Here is a 22,418-nt window from a genome sequence, read left to right as displayed (position 1 = left end):
CACCCAATTTGGGTGATTTCAAAACACGAGACCTGTCCTGATGATTCCCCAACCTACTGTACGCTTGAAACAACAACCCCCGTCTTAAACCCTAAACCCTTGTTTGAGACTCGAACCCGAGCTTGAAAACCTCATTGGAAAACCATATTTTGAAATTCTAGCCTTAGATTGAAATCCGAAACGAGCGGTCACGATCTTTTATTTAAGTCAGGTGTGTTGGAGGAGGGAAATGTTTATAAAGTGTCCTGTATTTAGGCTTTGTAGATGGCATACGAGGCTCGTGTGATCTTCACCTTCCAAAGGACGCCCTCAAACTTCTTGGCGTGACGTCTCCTCCCCTGCAAAGATGAGCAACGTCACTTCAAAAAAAAAAAAAAGAAAACAACCAAAATAGCAGTGGACGTGTTGGCCTTGGCTGTGAACACTCACCCGGCGCGTGTTGCCCTCAAGCAGCTGTCTCATGGCCGCGTCGCTGGCCAACTCCAAAACGGTCTGACCTGAGAGGAACACATCACACTCACAACTCTTAACCCTGTCTTAAAACGCAACTTTGAAACCCGAACCAGCTCCCACGCAGATCTGGCAGAAATGCGTCGACATCATCAACATAAACAAAAATAAAAAAAATCTCAAGCGGCATCAAGGCTAATTAGCACTGTTAAGCCTCTCGTGTAATCATCGCTTCTTGAGTCACGGCGCTAATCACTGAGCGCCAAGCATTTAATCAGACGGAAAGAAAAGAACACCGCGAACCGTGGCTACATTGGAGGCTTTAAAAGCAGTCATTAGAAAGAGATTTCCCAGAGATGTGCTTTATTTTCACTGCCTGTCCACATTCTTCGAACTGCTCGGTCAAACGGAAGCCAGTTTGAGTGAAATAGCTCACTCGGTGCCGTGTTCAAAAGGGAACGAGCCAATGGGGGGTTATTTGCGCCCAGCAAAACTTTGGGTTGAGGATTTCAGGAGTTGTCACAGCAAGTTAGTTACATCAGCGGTTGCCAACCACTGGTTCGCGGGCCGCTTGCACACAATGGGCAAGGAGAGCGCCACTGCCAACTACTGGAGTGGAGGTGCAATTACACTTTATTGTTGTCACGGTTCGCCTTACGGCGAGGAGGAGGTGGACCCAAAAGGCGAGGAGGCAGAGAGGTGAGTAACGTGAAGGGAATTTATTAACTGAAACAAACAAGGACAAACAACGTGGCATGGGGCTAGGGAACAAGGGCAACCAGAACGTGACTAACAGAAAAGGAGGACGAGGAACAGAAGCCGGGGCAAAACGCTGAGGGACGTAACGGGAACGAGAGCATGAACTTGACAGTAACAAACGTGGTCGTGGAAGTCCGGAAAGTGCGGCAATGACCCGACACTGCGTTGTCGGTATGGGAAGCTTAAATAGTCCGAGTGATCAGGGGAGCAGATGGGAAACAGGTGTGTGATGAGGGTAACGGGGAACAGGTGCGTGGCTGGTGAGGACGAGTGCTGAGGGGAGGCGCTATCACAGCTGACCAAAACAAAAACAAAGTGCACATGGCAGGGAGGTGACGAAAACAATAACAAAACCGCATGACACGAAAACAATCCAAAAACCCCTGTCATGCCTGACGCGAATCATGACAATTGTAGTACGGCGGGGGATAAAAAAAACATGTTCCCCAGGGTCACACGTGGCCCCCTCAGCATCGCAGCGCGCCCCCACCCCACTATTTGAGAAGCCCTACGTTACGCTATTATTAAACCTGACGTACAAACTACGGCCCGGGGGCCACATGTGGCCCGTTGAACTTTTTAATCAGGCCCGCCGAACTTGAAAAAAATTAAATAAATAAACCTTGTTCATGTTTTATTTTCCCTGTAATTGTGTTGCGTCCCCACTAGGAGGCGCACTCTAAGACGGATATTTGGTTGTAACGTTTTTGTTCATAAAAAAACAGCAAAATATGCGGTGAGAAACGAATTAATTCATTAAATTAACTAACTCTAACTAATATCTGCTCCAAATCCACAGCTAGCTAGCAAAATAGGTTAGAAAAACAACTCAACATTTTTTTTCTTTCTGTGTGTGTGCTGCAGTGAACCTTATGCGCAACTGCGGCGATCCCAGCGAAAAGATGAAATAAAAACTGCTCTGGACAGTTCTGGCGTCCCCAACGGGTCGTAATTGAACGTATGTCAGCCGAACTGCAGCAATTTGCTGTTCAAATAGCAATAATTGGGAAAGCGCGCCGAGCAGGTGTGTCAGCATCACGTCGATGCGATTTGCCCACGTGAAGCAGTCTTCGACTGTCATTTTCCTGAGTCAAGCCAAACAATAACACGAGCCGGGTTGAAAAACTTACAAAGTTCACCTGCATTTAACTCACTTGAGGATTCGAACACCTCACCCAACTTTATTTCAAGCGATGCCATACTGCCCTCACTTACCCATCTTGTTCTTGACGCCGGTGCAGGCTCCGGCCCTCAGCAGCTTGTCGGCACACTGCTTCTGTCCTCGATAGGCGGCGCAGTGCAGCGGAGTGTTGCCCAGCACGTCTGTGCACTCGAGATTGGGCGGCGTCTTGCTGCTCAGCTACGCGCAAGCACACACAGCGAGTTAAATATATGTGATGTGGTATGATTTGGACAGGAAGCCCAACCCTGCCTTCCCAACGCTTGTTTGAAACCGTAATGCAGGCTTAAAGCCAAGTTCCAAACCCGAACCCTGGTTTGAAACCCTAATCAATGTTTAAAATTATAATTACAAACCCTACCCGGGCTTCACTGTGTTTTTCTACTTTGAAACCCTGACTAATGTTAGAAACCCTAATTTGCAACCCTAACCCTGTGCGAAAACTGCATAAAACACAAACCAGCTGACTCAGAGTGGCCATGTCGCCTTCTCCCGCCGCTTCAAGAAGTCTGCACTCCTGTTTCCGCTCTTCCGTCCTCTCGACCGCTGTTAAAAAAAAAGCAACACACAAGGCGAAATGTATTCACAATTCTCCCAACATGTTCCGTCAAACGCGAACCAATCACAATCGGTGACTCTGCCAATTTGCTCACGCTTCGGCTCACGTCGGGTCGCTCGGTGTCGTCGTCGGCGCCGTCTCACCTGCGAGCATGTGTCGGATCTCGGCGTTTTGAGTCACGTCTTTGGGAATCTGAGCCGTTCCGTTGATGACGGTGGCGTTGGCGTTGTAGCGGAGCAGCAGCATGACAACCTCCTGAATGATAGCATTGATCGATCGATCGATCGATTGATTGATTCGGTTGCGCAGATGCGTTGAAGTACCTTTCTCCCTGTGAAGGCGGCCTTGTGAAGAGGCGTGTCCCCGACGTTGTTGGGCAGGTTGACGTCCGCCCCTGCCTGATTGAACATTATCCCGCATATTTGTAACGGTTCACGTGATTGGTTATTGCCATTTTTAAAGAACAAACCCTGAGCAATTCGTCCACCACGTCTGTGTGTCCGAAATAAGAGGCCAAGTGAAGAGGTGTCCAACCCCGGTTGGACTTACTCTTACCTGAAACGTGAACAAATCGCAATTATCGATGACGGTCGGACAACATCTGACATCCCATCAGGCTGGTTTGAAACCTGACTTACAAACCCTAACGACTGTTTGAAACTATCATTTGAAATCATAGCTCTTGTTTGAGAACTACACTTGAAACCTTACTTTCAAACCCTAACCATCGCTTGAAACCCTGATACCGACTTGAAACCCTACTTTCAAACCCCAACATTTCCTTGAAACCTTGATATCAAACATTACCCCTTATTTGAAACTAACTCAGGCTTGAAACACAAATTGAAAACCCTAATCACTGCTTGGAACCCTAATTTTAAAGCCCAGCCACTGATAGAAGACAAATTTCAGGTTTAAATTCGAAACTTGTCTTTGGAACCATACTTTGAGAACCAAATTCTTGATACAGTAACTCCAATAGGCTTGAAACCGTAAACACAATTTGAAACCCTAATTTGAAACTTTTCTTTGAAACTCTAAGCCTATCCTAGGCATGAAACCCCATCAATAGTTTGAAACCCTAATTTGAAACCGTAACTCTTGTTTGGAACCCTATCCATCGTTTGAAACCTTAATTTGAGACCTTTACATTTTTTTGGACTGTCTAATCAAGGCATGAACCCATTCTTGGAAAACCCCAACCCTGCCTTTCAACCCTGATTTGAAACCCCAATCCAGACACAAAACCCCATTTTTTTTTTAGATTTGAAACCTTAACCCTTGTTTGAAACGCTAATCTGGGTTCTCCGCGTAAAATAACGGATCATGCTCGATATTGAGTTGTTGCCTCGTTGACAACAAGACTCCAGGCTTTTATTCACACTCTGCTGCTGTTTTGGTTAGCAAACTCAAACAGAACATAGCGTACAACATCCATGTTTTTGTGACAAACCTTTGCAGTTGATGTCCAACGCGCTCTCTCCGCTCACCTTGGATGCGAGGAGCTTCCGAACGGCGTCCAGGTCTCCGTTCCTGGCGCAGCACAGAAACTGCTCGTCCGACTCCGGCTCGTCCATGAACACCTGAAGGCGACGAGGAGACGAGCACATGATCATGACAGGGTGTCACATTTACCTGGATGTGACGCCAGCCGACAGTCAGCCTGCATATCCCCGTAGCGTCCTTGATTTTGAATTTTGGACTTTACTAAACCCTGACTTGAAACCCAAAATTGAAACCCTAATCTAGGCTTGAGACCCCGATTTATACCTCAGCCGAGGTTTTAAACTAGAGACCGACCCATATATTTTTTTAAAGGCTGATGCCGATTTTAATATTTGGCAGAATAAAATTAAGATAATCGGCTGACTAATTAAAAAAAAATATATAAACTCATTCACTCCCATTGACGGATAAAGACGTCAAAGATCCATTTTTTTTTTTTTTTTTTTTTTTTACTCGGCTGGTAGTGAACGAGTTAATTAACGTCACATTTGGTCCCTCCGAGCTTTTGACAATAAAGGTATTAATAACAGTCTGTACTTTGTTTTTTAGTATTTGTATAACTTTACAACAGACAGAACAATCTGATAAAATAAGACGATTTTTTTGACGATTGCCTTTTCTTTTTTTAAAAGGAGCTCAATATCGGCTGCTTGAAACCCCAATTTGTAGCCCTAATTTGAAACGCTGAACCGTGTTTGAATCCTCACTTTGAAGCTCTGACTTGAAATCATTTTTGACACCTTAATTTGGAACCTGAACCCCAATTTGAAAACCCTATCCTCAAATTTAAAAACAAAAAAACTTGCCGAATTTCTCACAAAAGGAAGGCGCAACATTTGGAACGGCGCATGGAGCTCATGAACACAAGACTCCATCCGCGGTGCTGCTGTTTTGGCTCCCAATAAAGTCCAAAGGGCTCAGCCATTGATGTTTTTAAAGCGTTACACTTTCTACCCTGCGACGAATGAGGGTAGGGCAACTATTTTTGAGGAAATAACGTGCTGAGGGATTGTGTCATTTGTGCGAGATGAGCAAAATCACATGAGAGTCATTTGTCAGTCAGCAACAAGCGAGCGCCTGATAGGACGAGCACCGGGGAATCAAAAGGCTTGAGCGTAACAGGAAGTCATGCTCGGAAGGTCACATGGGCACCAGTAGAATCAATCGCGTGCTGCCCCGATGATGCCGGGAACTGATTTGTACTTGTATCGGAAATTATAATATAAATATTTTTTGTTTGTTTTTTTGTATTTTGGCTCACTTTAAGAAATTTAAGAATGAGGGTATTTTTTTTTTATTTCTATTAAATATCAAAACAGGTCATATTTGATTACAATGGTAAAGTTTAAAAAAAACTGTCTCAATATTATCGACTTCGCCAATGAAATTCACAAATATGCCTTTTGACCACCAGTTGCTCTTAACTTCCCATTGTAACCTTCAGGAAATGCAAAAAATTGAAATATGAACAAAAAAAATCCCTCCGCATACCACAACTAACCACATTTCTCCGCATTCTATTTGCATTCCGGAAATGTCATTTTGGAGGATTTGCGTCAGAATTGAATATTTCTGGTCCACATGATTAAGGATGTTTGAGTAATGGCCACACGCAGTTAAAATTCATGTTTTTATCTAAATGTCTTGATTGCTATCATTTATTATTCTCGATGGGATTAGATGAGATCTGATCCAGCATTCGCACAAGTAAATCGCATGATGTTGATTTACGATATTTTCCTTTACAACACTTCAAAAAGATGAAGTAGCCTGCAGTGATGAGCCAAGCACAAGTTACAAAAGCAGCAAGAGTGGGAAGTAATCAAAACTTTGTTCCTGTACTTTTTCTGGTAGGCTTTTTTTGGGGGGGGGGTATTTTCTACCTCTTACTTGGTCAGAATCGTTACTCGTTACATTTTTTTAATCTTACTGGACGATGACGCAATAGTTTTGGAGAAGCAAAATAGTTTTCATTCTTGGCTTTATTATTTATTATTATAAGACAAAAATGTATGTTGTCAGTTTATCGCACCAAAAAAATAAATAAGTACAAATATCTTGCTTTCAGATCAATTGATTCCTGCCTCATGTTCACCTAATGAACAAAGGTCTCACCTGCAATATCAATGACTCGACTTGTTATTTTTCATCACATTTTTTGACGTCATCATTGGTAGGAAAAATGTAACGAGCCCGTTTACACAACGCAAAGAGTAGAAAGCTGTTTTCAAATGTAGGGAGTGGAAGCAAAACGTATTTAAAAAAAACAAATACTCAGTACTCTTTATACCTAAAGTATATTTAAGTATTTGTGGGTACTCTATTTAACTGACGGTGGAAATTCACTTTCTGTTGTAATACATTTCACAACTTGTATTTTTGTTAGTTTTACTTGGTAAATGACTTGAAGCACTAGTTTTAACAGATACGTATTTGTTTTGTACGCAAGTATCTGTACTTGTAAGTACATAAGGTATGCACTTTTGCCACCTTTGAGAAAGCCGTACACGTCAGGACTGGATTAGTGTAGTACTTACTTGGTAGTAACCAGGCGCTGGAATCCTGCAGTCGTGTGACAACTCCCTTCTTGGTGCACGTGGTGTAATTTGAGCCCCCGTCAGAGACCAACAAGCTAGCAAAGCACAACAACTACAACGGTTCGACTCAGGCATGAGACCGAGCCCACCGTAGTAGACACTTCGCACACTCACGCACGCATCGCTGTCTTCTGTTTACACTCGGATCAGCTGATTTGCCCATAGCGGAAATCGTTTTGAGTTGCTTTTCAAAATAAATGTATTGCTGATTTATTCGGCGCAGAAGGGCATTTTAGAAGGATTCAAAACTTGAACATACACGAATGTATTGATATACCGACATGTTACTGCGTGATGTTGTTTTTACTTCTCCCTGAACTCCGTAATAGTGTTCATTACTTTTATTTTGTAGGGTTTAAATCGAAAACCTAAAGACGCTTAACAGCTGTTTGTACCCGGAAATCGAACCCTCGTCGTGTTCACGTGTGCCAACGACCACTTGTAATTCGTCGTCATTCGCAAATTTTCAATTTATAAAGACTCTTTCATTAGTTTTTCCACCCCTCCCCGTCGTGATGTTTCGATGGCCGACACGATAAGTACAGAGAATGAAGGCGATGATCTTCAGTCACAAGTAAGGGACATGTTTGTGTTTCATCCACCTGGCGAGATGTCATTTTTCTTTTCTTTCATTTTATTTGTGCGTGTAAAAGTTTGATGGGTGATGGTTTGAGGATCAAGAAACAAAAAGTTTATATTGCCCAGAACTGTATGATATTGTATTCTTTTGCAATCATGCATACGAATGCAGAAGAATTGAAACAAACATGAGTGGGGGGGCAAGGATGCTTATTGTGCGCACGAATGTACTGTAAAGATCAATTCATTTACACGAAACTAGCATTATTAGACAGAAATGTGAGAATCGTTTTCTTGTGACATTTGTTAAGAAAATTCTGACGGTTTAAAAGCAGTTTCAGTTTCTGGCCATCGTCTTTACGCAAAGTCAATATGGGTCAAGATTTTAGGTGTGACTTTTTTTTTTGTAGAATCTGAGTTTAAAACTTCCATAACTTTCTGAATTGTCCCATTTTCAAAACACTGCTTTCATTTGGAATTTTGCAAAACACAGAAACAGACTACTTGTAACAATAGTTGTTATTTTTAATTCATTCATTTCAGTTACTACGTGAAACAAAAGGTAAATCTCAGCAACAAAAAGCATAATTCAAAAACCACAGAATTTACTCCAAAATTTCAACCGGAAATAACCATGCCTCCTTTTTTGTAAAACAATATACGGTAATGTACATTTGTAAAGTAACATGAATGTAGTAAAATACAGCAAATAATAAAATAAATAACTTATTGTTGTACTTCATGTATATATTATAGTATTAGTTTGGTTGTTAAATGAATACAAAGTTTTGAATTTAATGAATAATCATGTTTATTAATATTGATTTTGATATCAGTAAAAATTAATAGTGATGATTATTTTTTCCATAATCGCTTGAGTCATTTTTGCAGGCTAAACATTTTTGCTCTGTATTGATGCGACACTCAATGTGGCATTTGTGATACTTTTGAGGTCTTCATTGCGGAGGATGAGGAGGTAAATATTGTGATGTGATTGATGTGTCATTGTCACTTGATTCAGATGGAGGAGGTGGAGGCTCTGTCGTCCATCTACGGTGACGAATGGTGTGTCATCGACGAGGCGTCCAGAATATTTTGCATCAAAATATCAAACGATATGGAGGAGACCAAACTAACAGCGTGTTTGCAGGTGCAGATACGAGAAAAAAAAAAAAAAGCAAAAACAAACAGGCATCTGTTTTTTTTCCCTCCAATCTGGATAATGACCACCCCCGAATCCCCACCCCCTTTTCTCCTCTAGATAATTCTCCCACCTGATTATCCCAGCGCGGCCCCGCCAATCTACCAGATCAAGTCAGTGCATTTGCCTTTCAAATTTAATTCTCAGGCAATCTGACGAATTTATCCGACAACAAGCCTCTCGTCGGCCCCACTTGATAACCCCGTGTTTGTTCTCGGCTTTTTGTAGTGCGGCGTGGCTACGGGGTTCTGAGAGGGTTCGATTGGCCAACAGCCTGGAAGACCTCTACGTGTGAGTGCCTCGCTCTCACGTCTGGCTTTTGACGAGAGGGTGTAACAGAAGCCCACTGCGATTGCCCCGCCTGAACCAAAAAAGTCTCCCCGCTGAATGTTTTGCAGGGAGCATGCAGGGGAGAGCATCCTCTACATGTGGGTGGAAAAAATCCGGGAATTCCTGCTCGAGAAGGCTCAAGACTCTGAAACAGGTGAGACGGAAAGGCAGTTTGACACGAGGTAGTCGAAAAAAGAAAACGTTTCTCATGGGGGTTATGTTGCAGACCCCAAAAGAATTGCAAAAAAGCTTCATTAATAAGTGAAACATGTTTTTTCTTTTTTTTTTTTTAACCACTTTGACGCACTTGAACAAGTTTGAAATTAAATCTAATTAAAAGAAATCTTGAATTCATTGTTCAGCCCTACTATGAACTCAGGCCCAACTGATGTTTTTAAAAAAAAGAAATAAATATATATATATATATGATATTTATCATACGTATCCGCCAGTTCGTGACACAAGGTGGATTCATAGCACCGTGTCAACAGAATACGCAATTCGCAAACTTACCACGCAGAGCCTGCAAGCGGCCACGCAATGCAATCGTCTTTCGATCTGTCCCCGCGTCACATTGATGACTCATTTGCATAAAAGATTCTGGCAAACGCCATGTTATTGTGGCGCTCCAAAAACGGCGGGCTCGGAGACTGCGAGCAGCCTTTCTCAGCTTACGCCTCTGCCAAAAAAAAAAAAGGGGAAACATTTTCCTTGTTTGTAGCTGAAGTTCCTGCATGGATATACTAAAATGTGGTGCAATCGTGCGAGCACAAAAGCCTGTTGGCGCACTGTCCAACTTTGAGTGACGGCATCACATTTCAATGAATAATGCCCGTCGTTTCCTTGACAGCATTTTTTGGGGTCGACCGCACAAATGAAAGATTTTGTATACGTGCCTTTCTGAAGCTGTCATCTGTGGGCCGATCCCGAAGGAGTCCATTACCCCAGCAGACGCTCCTTTTGATCAACAACCTCGGATGGAGTGTTGGGGCTATTAATGGTCAGCCGCCATTGTTGTGTGGAAGAGAACATCCTCTTCTTGGGATTCATGTGGTAATAAGTCTAACCCAAGATGCCTGATTGACGGCTCTTGGTGTTGCCACGCTTGAGGACTCAGCGGGGGGGGGGGTTACTGGGGTGAGGAGGCGGGCGGTTTGAGTTAGGAAATGAAAAGGTGCAAACTTTACAAAGATCACATGAGAGAGAGAGAGAGAGAGAGAGAGAGAGAGAGAGATTTTAGTGAGTGTGGCTTGGTTTTCAAAGTCAGTTCATTTGAATTGACTTTCTTCTGGAACCTTTGTTAGTTTTTACTTAGTATTTTTTTGTTGTTGAGCTTTTATATATGTTTATTAATTTTTGTATTTGACAAGTTTAGGGTAAAAAAAAAAAGGGACAGAACACAGGCGAGCTGTGATTGGTTGTTATCTGAGCCAAGAGCAACTGTGATGTCATTTTCAGTCGACAGCAATTGGCAAAATGGCCGCCCCCCCCTCTTGACACTGATTAAAAACAGCTCGCTTTTCCTGCTGTCACTAACAAAATATTAATCTTCCACTTGACATCTACTTCAAATAAGTCTCTTCTTTTCCCAACTGCAGTGGCGCAGTCAAAGAAGGCGACCGTCACCGCAGAGGAGGACGTGGATGACCAAGATTTGCCGGACTTTACAGGCCTCACATTGAGTGCAGAGGAGGAGCAACAGTTTCTGGAAACTGCAAACGGTACTGCGAGCATGCACTTGAAATGGACTTAATCACACTTACACACCTGAACAGACACACACAAACATTAAAAAAAAAAATTCACGGACACACAGTCAGACACTGAAACACTCACATACATAAAAACGCGTGCCCAACCACACACACGGCAAAAACAGACTTAAGCACACACACCTAGTCAAAAAAAAAAAAATCAACCAGTGCGTAAAAACACTGACACGCACACACACCCCTACACGCACACACTTCCACCCTCACACACGCCGTGAAAAACAGTGTAGGAGCTGCTCGTTGACGTAAGGACCTGTCCCGACTTAGATGAAGAGGCGGCGCCGATCAAACACGGCGAATGCATCACGGATCGCCGCAGCACCTTCCAGCCTCACCTGGCTCCTGTTGTGACGCCAGGACAGGTAATGTTCCACATCACACACACACACACACACACACACACACACACACTGTCCAAGTGTTGACAGCGAGCCTTGAGAGGCGTTCCAAAGAAGGGTTAGCGTTTCAAAGTAAGGTGTTAAGCAAGATTTAGGGTTTCAAATTGGCTTATGCGTTCCAGTCAGGTTTCAAATTAGAGTTCCTAGACCTCCGAAGACGTGTTCTGCCGTTGCGCAATTCCCTTTACCACAAGTGTGTGTTTGGCCCATGCTATCAATGTGCCTCGTTGTTCTCGAAGGGTGAGAAAATAAAAATAAAAAACAAAATCATCTTGTCATCCTTCAAAATGTATGATTAACATAATCCATCTCAAAGCTTTTTCATTAGAGCATCCTTCCGCTAGCTGGGAAGTGCCACTCTAGATAAAAAAAAAAAAATTCTGTTTTTGGAGCTGCTGCGACGAGCAGACGGCGGCGGCGGTTTAACAGAGTGTGATGCATTTACATCTCATCTCGTTGCAGCGCTCTGGAAGTGTTCAATTTGGCTTCAGATGTTCCTGTAAAAAACAAAAAAAAAAAAGCCACAAAAAAAATCATTTGTTCCGCCAGCTGCCGCTTGCCGACTGCTCCGTGTGCCCTTTTAGTACCCTTAGTGGCTTTCTAAGATGAATCCACCGTGTCTGCGCGTGCACGGCGGGGTAAATGGACTTTGGAGTCATTTGTTTTGCCTATCAAGAAATTGTTGACATAGATGTCCATCATTCAAAATTAGTCACTACGAGTGTTGGCAAATGAGGTCCTTTAATCAATAACTTTCCCCGTCTTGGTTGGGATTTCACACTTCCAAATTAGGGTTTTAAGGCTCAAATTAAGGTTTTAAATCATTTTATGACAGGGTTAGAATTTCAAATTAGGATATCAAACAAGGGCAAGGCTTTTTGAAATGAAATTTATTTGCCAGAGTTAGGGTTTTGAGGTTGGGCTTCAAGTCTCGGTTAGGGTTTTCAAACAAGGGTTAGGGTTTTAAATTGGGGTTTCAAGACAGGGATACGGTTTCAAAAAAAGAGTATGGGATTACAGTTGTGGTTTCAAGTATGGTTTAAATAAAAAAAATGCTTGAATTTGGTTTTGACGCCTTGGGTAGGGTTTCAAGTATGGTTAAGTTTTTAAATGAGGGTTTCAAGAAAAATGAAGATTTTAAACCTGCATTAGGCTATGAAAGTAGGGTTGCAAATCTGGGTTTGTCTTTAAACAAAGGTTCGGGTTTCAAATTAGGGCTTCAAACAAAGGGTAGGGATTCAAATGAAGGTGTGGTTAGGGTTTAAATGTGTGGTTCCAAATTACGGTTTTAAAAACAATTGATTGGTTTGAAGCCTTGGTTAGGGTTTAAAGTCTGGTTAAGGTTTCAAATTTGGGTTTCGAACAGGGGCTAGGGATTCAAATGAAGGTTTCAAGCTTGGATTGGGCTTTTCAAACAAAGAGTAGGGTTCCAAATTAACATTTCAAACAGGGTAGGGATTTAAATTAGGGTTTGGTTATGATTTTTAATTTTTGGTTCCAAACTAGAGTTTCAAGTCTGGTTAGGGTTTCAAATTAGGGTTTCAAACATTTGTTGACAATTGTTTTTTTTTGTTTTTTTTTTTAAATGTCAAGAGTTAATTAAGGATTTGACCAAAAATGTGTCTCAAAAGTTACCTAATGTTGTCATCTTTTCCGCCTCTCCTAAATTTGTCCTTCGGCCCGCGCGTGACATATTTGCCATTTTATTTGAGGGCTGAGCGCCCAGCGCTGATGCTCGTTTGTGCGGCGCGCGGCAGGTCAAAGCCGCGCTGGAGCGACTGTACGACAACAAGAAGATTGCCAGCGCCACTCACAACATCTACGCGTACAGGTCGGTGACACTCGCCAGCCTTTTCCTCTTCTCCAAATGTCGCAATTAAAGGTCAAAATGTGTGTGTGTGTGTGTGTGTGTTTTAACAGTCACACACTTGCCTTTATGCGTAGATTTCTTTTTTTTCTTCTTTCTCTGCGGATCTGCAGAAGCGCTGCTTGGCCAACCGGGGAGGAGTTGCTGACATTTAACGCTGACTTCAGTGACGAGTTGACAAACAATTTTCACTCAATGTGTGTGTGTGTGTGTGTGTTTTAGGATCTACTGTGAGGACAAGAACAGCTTCCTGCAGGACTGCGAGGACGACGGCGAGACAGCAGCAGGTGGCAGGTTGCTCCATTTGTTGCAGGTGAGCAGTCCATTAAGCGCACACTCACCCCAGCATGGACTCTGTTACGTGCTGAAAACACTGCGACGAACATCTTGAGCAGAGAACATTCATTAAAAAAAAAAAAACAAATTGTAGACTTATTTTTTTTTCTTTGCATTGGTATCACTATCGCATGACCAAGCCGAGTAGTTGAACATGCCGCCCCGGTACCAAATATCCGACGTGTCGGTCGCTAGGGACCTCTGATAGACTCAGAAGCAAAGTTTAGGCTGGGATGTACCACGGTCCAATTTCTCTGATGCGCCCAAAAGAAAATGTTTTATTCCTAATTGTGTCTGTTTCAAGCTCACGACGTGTTCGTTTTCCACAGTCTGCCGAACCTTTTAAAGTGTGATCGTTAATGAGGGCGGAGCTCTCCGCAGCCTCCCACGATCCGCTGCTCGCTGTCTGCACTAGTTTGCTGACCTTTTAAAAGTGTGTCGCCTTCCGCAAATGGATATTCCGCCTGTAATGCACGAGAAGTGCATCAGGTGCTCACACCAGCTTCGAATTTGGGGGAAATTGAGCCCTCAAAGCCAATTTCACTCGTGATATGACAATTAGACATGTCTACCAAATATCAGAAACCAGTCTCAAGAACCCAAAGATTCCGAAAGTCAGCCATTTTGGTTTGAAGTGACCAAATTCGACCCGGTTTTAGGGGGTCCTTCATAAAAGAATTTCTCAAACAAATATGAAACGGGTGTACCAGACCAGTGGTTCTCAAAGTGTGGTGCGTGTACCACTAGTGGTACGCAGGCTCCCTCTAGTGGCACGTAACAGAATTCAAACTGATTTAAAACTGTATTTTCCTTTGATTTTTACTGCCATTGACGAGTATTTTAGTCAATTACATTTTTTAACAGATTGTTAAGGGAGTGTGTAATACTGCTCCACTCTAAATTTCAAACTTTACTGACACACAACCACCAGTAGATGGCAGCGATGCACCATTTTAGAAATCGCACTAGGACACAGGTGTCAAACTCAAGGCCCGGGGGCCAGATCTGGCCCGCGACCTCATTTTATGTGGCCCGCGAAGGGCAAATCGTGTGCGTCAACTTCCTGTTTCAAGCTGATTTTTTTTTTGCTTTTAACAACATTGTGATATGAGATATTGCCGTTTATTTGTTACACATCCTCCACTTTTAAAATATTGGTATTTAAATATTAATATAAATCAATTGAACAAACAATTACTTACAGGCTTCTGATTTCAAAACTGGCTTTCCATCAATTTGTTGTGTGAATGTGATTACATAAGGTGATCATACATTTATATGGTTTCACAGTCTGGCCCTCTGAGCGAACATAACTACGATGTGGCCCGTCCACAAAAATGAGTTTGAGACTCCTGCACTAGGACAAACGTTTGCATTTTGTTAAACTTACCTTAGTTCTATTGCTGATTATAAAAGAACAGAAAAGGCACCATCATTGTTTTTTCCTGGTGGAAGTTGAGAGTCTATTGTTGAATTTTGATAGATTTGGTGCACATATATTTAATATCACGATTGAACACAAAATCCTGTGTGGGGCTTGAAGATGTAAAAATGCTTTAAAATGGCTGGCAGTGAGTGACTCTTGATAAGAAGAAACAAAAAACATTTTTGGGTGCTGGAACAAATAAATGGATTAATTTGAGTGGGGAAATATATTTTAGTCATTTGAGTGCTTGGTCACAGACTAAATGCAAGTGGTAAATAAAGGGAGCATGCTGCGCTTCACACAAATGATGACACAACTTGCAGCATTTCCATATTGTTTAATGTGACAATCTGTTCCCCTGCAGAGATGATATTAATCTTCTCATTTCTCATATCAAAGAGATGCTTGCTGCTGTTGTTGTTTTTTTTTTTAGGGGGGGGGGCTGCTGTTGTCAGAGGGCTTTGTGATTCACAATCCCACGCAAACACGAGTAATTGTCTGGGCATTATTTGGATAAGCGACACAGAAGGCGAGCGCGGCACGAGTTATGAAGACGCGATAGAGTCATTATAAAGTTTTCTTCGCCGGGGCTCATTAGCCGAATTTGTCGAGTCATGGCGGGTGAACGCCGTCGCAGGTCACGTTCGTTTGCGGTTAGAGGATGAAACGGGTGCTGAGTGCTTCTTTTTGATTTTTGGAGTCCTGTAGAGGGCACTGTTGTTTTAAATAAAGGTTTTAGTGTGAGAGTGCCATCTACTGGAGTCCAAAAATACTACAACTGGTTCATGAAGTAGATTTGAAGCTTCATTTACCCATCACTAGTTAACAGGCTCCAGACTTTAGAGGGTTAAATTTATAATTGCGTCATTGTCCAAATACTTTTGCTCCCCTGGAAATAGCAAATAGCAACCCATGTCAGCAATCCTTCCAGTTGTTCTTCCGCAGCAAATTGAATATCCTTTCCTACCAATAACCTTTAAATTGAATCCCGCAAATTTCTCGCTCTGCTGTTCCACATAGTTGGCGTCAAATCCTTCTTTTTTTAAATTCCGAGCCATCTGATCGATGTCATAGAAGAGAAGACTTGTCGATGTGCTCCATTCCTGTCTCAAAGTGACACTTTCTATCTTTCCCTCCGTCCCGGCGAGTGAACGCACGCGTTCATCATCTCCTTGCGACGCGGGACAATTTACATCAAGTGCTTTGGCATTAATCTGTTCTGCTCTAATCTCATTGCTCTCCAAGCATCCCTTTCTTCCCGTTTGCTCATTCTTGATTGGTGCTTTTCCGCCCCGTGAGCATCCAAGTGCACCGCGATGAATAAAAGAAGGCACTGATTAATAATTTGGGTTTGCCAGATGCGCTGTCGTGCCCGCTGCTCCTCCCTGTGACCGAAGGCTTGGACTCTTTGTGCGAGTTGAGCTTTTTAAAACCGGAAGGGATATCATGATTAGTGATTTACTGGGACTTTGATGAGAGGATTAAACTTTAATCCGTCTTCAGCGACGCTTGTTACAAGGCAGGGATTGCGCATCTTCGTCAGTGACGCCGATGTGATACGCATCTCGATACGCGGCCAACCGTACGATACGTTAAAAGCGACTCTGATGTAATACTTGCGTGTAAAGCGAGGTTCACACGCAGCAGTCAGAAAGAAAAATATGGCTGTATATGGCCCATTTCTGGGGTAAGGGGTGATCAATTTAAAAAAAAAGGTTCGATTTTAGTCCGGCCCTCGAATCAGCCCTCGTACGCAGCACTCCACGTGCAGAACGATATCTGCTGTGGTACTAAGAAAGAGAAGTTGCAGAAGTAGAAATAGAAGATGCTAGGCTATCTGTTAACTTGACTAGTAACATTTTTTTACAATGCATCTTTATTTATAGTTGAAAAGTTTTTTTTGTTGGTGTGACTCACAATATATATATATATATATAAAAAAAAAAAAAAGTCAAACTTGTATAATATCTCCGGTTTGATGTCCCGCTCTAGATTCTGGACGTCCGTAACGTGCTGGTGGTGGTGTCCCGGTGGTATGGAGGGATTCTGCTGGGTCCTGACCGCTTCAAGCACATCAACAACTGCGCTCGAAACATTCTGGTGCAAGAGGGATACACCGCCTCATCGGTGAGTCGTCCCTACAGTTTTAAAAAAAAAATATTTTAAGAAGTATTGCAAAGGAATCAGAATCAGAATGCCCTTTATTGTCATTGTACTCAGTGGGCAATGAGATAAGAGAACTCCCCGCTCCCGTCCAAATACAACAATAATTTAATTATATCTCTAAAAAATGGATTAATTAAAGATGAAATAATTAAATAGAAAATAAAGTTAGATACAATATTTATATTAATTATTATTTTATTATATATATCATCATTATATATATATATATATATATAAATATTTATATATAAATATTTATATTAAGACAATTAAATAAATGATATTGCGGTTTTTAGCCTGGTTTAGTTTTTTGTTTTTTTTTAATTGGAGTTTTAATCCTGGTTTAAAGTTTACAATTCAGGCTTGAAGCCCAAATTAGGGTTTCAAACAAGTGTTAGCATTTCATAGTAGGCTTTCCAATTTGCGTTTCAAGCCTGTGTTAGTTTGCGAGCATCAAAATAGGCTTTCAAGCTTGTCTATTTTATTGATTTATTTTTGTAATTACCAGAGATTTTCAAACCTAGGTTTGGGTTTCAAGTTAGGGTCAAGGTTTCAAAAATTGTTTGGAATGAAGGTTACAAGCCTGTAATAGGATTTTGAATGTGATGAAATCAATAAATTCATGTTTTTTTTTTGTATTTATTAAATTTAATATTCAATATTTTGAGTTTTATCAAGTATCGCCAGTTCTCCGCAATTTGGCCCATGGTGACACAAAATGGCATTAAAATTGAATGTCAGGTGTTAAACTTCCCCACAAATGCTGCCGTGAGGCTCTGATATGACTTCTAACGCCGGCCAAATGCCAACAGACGTTAGCGAGTGCCGCTGTGTCGTATTGACACCATAATAGCATCACGCGGCGACTGCAAAAAAAGGCCTCCGGGGCCGACTGAGTGTCGGGTTCAAGGACCCGGTCGGGCGGCTGCGTGACAAGTGGCGTTACCCCGCCGAGCGAGGGCGTCCATTAGCGGACATTACGCGTCGCGTCGTCGGCGCGCTCTTTGAATGACGCTCAGCTTGCTGAAAAAAGAGCGACGTGCTTGGAGATTATGCCGACAAAGCTACTTGTTGTACTTTGTTGAGCTTGTTGATGGTACTCACGCTGTATTTAACCATTGACTGCCATTGACGGCTGAAGACGTCAAAAATCTTTTTTTTCTTTTTACTTCTCTGGTAGTGAATGAGTTCAGTAGAACGATAGATTATGTTAAAAAAAAATAATTTACACGACCTAAGTAAAAAAAAAAAAAAAAAAAACTAATGCACCTGAAATGTACTGGAGGACCAAAGTAAATTCTAAAGTTGCCGTTTTGACCATTTTGAAGGAATGGTATTACCACAGGTTCACAATTTTATTATTATTTTTTTTTTTTTGCTGTGTCAATTCAATTTAAATCCAAGAATTGAAACTTGACGGATAAATTTGTATTCTCCATTTTGATTTTTTTGACTCCGCCTTGTTTTAGTGTTTTACTATTTATTGTTTTAACTATGTACGGCATGTTGTACGCCGCTGTGGTTGCTTTCAAAGTGCTCTTATAAATCAAGTTGAGCGGATTTGCGATAAATACTTTGACAACGAATGCAAGCGACTGCGTGGGAACTGCGAAATGAATGTAGTTAGCAAATTTCACACTTCAAGCATGTTGTGTGCAGTGAATTAGTTTCCCTGATATACCTCAGGCAACCTCTTCCCTTTTTTCACCACAAGTTGGACTTCTTTTGCAATATATCAGCAGCAGGAGGTATTTATTTTCTCCGAAATGTCAGAGCTATAAATTACGACGCATGGTAAAAAAAAAAAAAAACTTTTATAGGTTAAACTTCAAAACAAAAAATGAAAATATCTTACCTGGAAAAATGAAGCCTCCTCTGATTAAAATGCACAGTCACAAAGTTTTGGGACGTAAGCGGCGAACAATTGCGGGTCAGCGTTCGTCACGTTCGCTCAATGTCGCAAAATGTTCGCCAACCTTTTGAGTGATTTTTTTATTTTGAACCTGTTCAAAATTTCTTTGCGAAGCACAGGCCAAGGTCTGGCGAACATTTGCGACCTTGAACGAACCCTGACGTGAACGCGCATTTTTCTCCCTTCGCCTGCAGTCGCAAATGTTTGCCCCTGAGTACGAGAGGCGCTTTAAACCGCATTAGAAAGTTGACTTGACCCGTCCAGAACAAAATGAATTTGGACTTGACTCGACACTCGAGACTTGCATAACCCGTCTCTGTCTTTGCCACTCCTCACTTCAGGAAGTGCACTCATATTCGGACACCATTTTGAAGCGTCTGCTTTCAGAGATCAAACGCTTTCTCCCCAAAGTCGGCCGCCGGTCCGCTTTGAAGCCGTTTTTGTGCTCCGTAAACTTTTTGCGTTGATAGCATGATGGAGCTTTTGAGCTGCAACATCACACGTACAGTAGATTAAAGGTAGTCTCACACACATGCACACACACCCCCACGCACACACACACACACACAAAGACATCAAAAAGCTGTCAGTTTATTGTTAAGAAAAAAAAAAGGATGCTTGACTTCCGCTTTAACAGCCAGCTGAACGTTCAGTCAAGCTGCATGCTTCAAAAATACACTTGTATTGAGTGTTTCCCGCCAAAAATATTTTTTTCTCATGACTGCCCCCCCCCACTCAAAATGTATTCATTATTTAATGCATATTATTTAGTAATTATGATCAAGTTTACTTCATGTTTATTTATCTCATATTTTTTCTCATACACACCCAAACTGCTTGAAATTGCTGCTTTTCTCAAAAAATAAGTTTAATTCTCGGATCAGGAGGACTTTATTCCCCCACTAAAAAAAGGGACTTGATTGTCTTTTTACTAGTGATGGGTAAATGAAGTTTCAAATCTGCTTCATGAACCAGTTGGAGTATTTTCGGACTCCATTAGATGGCATTCTCTGTTCAATATTGGGCTGAAAGCACACTAAAACCATTTTTTAAACCAACAGTGCCATCTACAGGACTCAAAAAATACAACAACTGGTTCATGAAGCAAATTTGAAGCTTCATTTTTCCATCGCTACTTTTTACCCTCCATAATATTTACATTTTCCCAAAATCCCCAATTTTTTTTTGTAGATTAGATGATTTATTTTATTAAAATATGTCAAATCATGACTTTTCTCCATGAAAAAAAAATCTCCTAGCCACATTTTATTTCTTGGATTTTTTTTTTTGTAGCGGTAAGAAAAACCACGACTTAAACCCAAGATCACCTCAGTTTCCATTTTTGGAGGATTTCCAAACCGCTTCAATTTTGCATTTGGAACGCAATCACAGGCCCAATCTGCACTTTTAATCGCATGCTGATTATCCGCCGTGCAAACCGCCACGGCGACGTCGAAACCCGTGCGCTTATAATGTCGCGTGATCGATTGGATATTCACACTATTCCCGCATGGACTGTCACTCCAGGTAGCGTCCGCTGCGAGGAGAAACTCCTCAGGCGTAGCCAAATCCCACTTGGCGGCCAGCTCCCTCGATTGTCCCGGTATTCACTAGTACCCCGTAAGTTGACCCGAGGCTCCCGAGCGGAGATAATCAATCAAATTAATCACAGTGTTGTTGTTTTTAGCCAGCCGGTGGCAACCGTATCAGCCTTGTGGCCCATTTCAATGTCCCGATTAATGTGATTAATTAGATTTATTCTTCAATGATGTGCCACATTGGCCTTGTTGGGGGGAGTTTAAGCGGTGGCGCATTAATCTGATCTTAGACCTGCCTATTTAATTAAGAAGGAATTAAAATAACATACCACGTGCCAAGTCTTTTATTGGCGCAATTGTGATTTATGGCCGACGGAAAACCCCAACAAGAGCGCCGACATGCCAATTTGCCTCATTCTTGTGTTTACCACAAAAAACTAGCTGTCCAAGTTTGCTTTGTGATCACTTAAAAAAATTTAAAAATAAATGAATAAATTAAATTACAGCATGCAATTTAATTTTCTCCCCTTGTGCTGACCAGACGGTTCTTTTTAAGGTTCTAACGAGTACAGGAGCACAACTTTTTTGTTTGCAGTCATCTTCCAGCAAGGCTGAGAAAATTTATAGTGGGTGCTTTGGATGGAGGAATGAAGAAAATTGTAGCATCGTCCATAAAGAGTTACGGCATGAATACATTTCTGCCAGTAGGGGGCATCAATTAATCTTGTCACTGTAGGACCTTTAAATGTAAATTGCCCGAGTTTCGTGCTCAGCACAAGTCTAGCGAAGCAAAGCACATTTGAATTGCTCACGTCAGTGGAGGGTTTTTTTTTGGTATTTTTGAAGATGCGCCCAGTTAGAAAGGGGAGTTTGCGCCATTGTGGGCGTGAACACTAAAGAGCGACGTACTCAACGTATGTTCTTAAGGCAATTGCGAGTGATGTGAAGTTGGCCCGGGCGATCACAGATAAGACCGCTTTCCATCTCGAACAGTCGTATCCAAACAACCAATGAGAACGCAGGGCGGCAAAAAAAAAATTGAACGTGACATGCAGTTGCTCTCGTTCTTTGCCACCATAATGCATATTGAACAAATGGTGAGAGGAGCCGAAAAGATAAAGACCCACTTTTTTTTTTGTTTTTCTCCAAACCCCGTTTAAAAGACTCGTTTTTTCAATCAATTCTGAAAGCTTTGCAACGAGAAGCGTATTGATTTCAACGGCCGTCTGATAAAAGATGGAAGATACGGCTGCAGGCGAAGGTGAAATGAGCTCACGCCTCGTCGGCTTTGTGAGATTCGCCTGGATTATTTCGCTTCTGCGTCTATCGGCTGATGTCGTCCATCCGACTGGGGTTCAAAGTTCACGCTGGTGCACAGGCCAAGCGAGGCTTTTAGTACAAGAGCGCTCAACGAGTGCAATGTTTGACGCAATTACGGGCATACCGAGAAAAAGCCACACGGGCCAATCTGGAGGTTGTCATGAAAATATTTCAGCGAGACGGCAACACAGCAAGCGGCGAAAAGCCCAAGTGTCTGTCAAAAACTCCAAAGTGCTACTCCAAAAACGGGGGGAAAAAAAGTCAAGTGGAACATAGGAAGCATAATCATAACTGCCTAACATAATTATATATATATATTTTTTTTTTTTTGTTATTTCACAGGATGATGTCGCCGCCAAATCAGCAGGGAAGGCAAAGCGGCTAAAAAGCAAGAAGACAAAATGATTATGCCGAGAAAGACTTTTAATCAAGTTCAATTTTTGCAGCCTTTATTGTTTTTTACGCAGACAAAATGTGAAATTGAAAGCATTTTAGCAAATATTAAAGGCCTACATCATTTCA

At 41.9% G+C, this 22,418-nt stretch overlaps 2 protein-coding genes across 5 annotated transcripts in view; one reads left to right on the top strand and one right to left on the bottom strand.

The window, feature by feature from the left end:
- The window catches only part of osbpl1a (oxysterol binding protein-like 1A), a 28,220-nt gene extending 21,023 nt beyond the window's left edge, over positions 1–7,197 (bottom strand). For 3 of the 4 annotated variants that reach the window (XM_088312679.1, XM_088312680.1, XM_088312681.1), the window contains exons 1-9: positions 6,992–7,197; positions 4,402–4,531; positions 3,418–3,503; positions 3,272–3,346; positions 3,092–3,203; positions 2,850–2,935; positions 2,425–2,569; positions 430–497; positions 294–338 (exon numbers count right to left, since the gene is read on the bottom strand). In XM_088312679.1, coding sequence (XP_088168805.1) covers positions 294–338; positions 430–497; positions 2,425–2,569; positions 2,850–2,935; positions 3,092–3,203; positions 3,272–3,346; positions 3,418–3,503; positions 4,402–4,531; positions 6,992–7,126 — 882 coding nt within the window. In that variant the 5' untranslated portion in view covers positions 7,127–7,197. Of the gene's footprint in view, positions 1–293; positions 339–429; positions 498–2,424; positions 2,570–2,849; positions 2,936–3,042; positions 3,204–3,271; positions 3,347–3,417; positions 3,504–4,401; positions 4,532–6,991 lie in introns of those variants that run through there. The other variant, XM_088312683.1, reaches the window with a different exon arrangement.
- Positions 7,198–7,430: 233 nt separating this feature from the next.
- On the top strand, positions 7,431–22,418 carry impact (impact RWD domain protein). Its single transcript, XM_088313443.1, has 11 exons — positions 7,431–7,625; positions 8,652–8,780; positions 8,892–8,944; positions 9,060–9,122; positions 9,230–9,315; positions 10,760–10,882; positions 11,201–11,295; positions 13,089–13,162; positions 13,421–13,511; positions 16,953–17,087; positions 22,239–22,418. The coding sequence occupies exons 1-11, from the start codon at positions 7,575–7,577 to the stop codon at positions 22,299–22,301; spliced, it is 963 nt and encodes a 320-aa protein (XP_088169569.1). The 5' UTR covers positions 7,431–7,574; the 3' UTR covers positions 22,302–22,418.

This window comes from Idiotropiscis lumnitzeri, chromosome 13, assembly GCF_059441095.1.
Source record: "Idiotropiscis lumnitzeri isolate Australia: NSW breed Sydney's pygmy pipehorse chromosome 13, RoL_Ilum_1.0, whole genome shotgun sequence".
In the NCBI taxonomy this organism is placed as follows: Eukaryota; Metazoa; Chordata; class Actinopteri; order Syngnathiformes; family Syngnathidae; genus Idiotropiscis; species Idiotropiscis lumnitzeri.
Note: the sequence above shows the minus strand (reverse complement) of the source record. Positions and strands in the feature narration are given on the sequence as shown.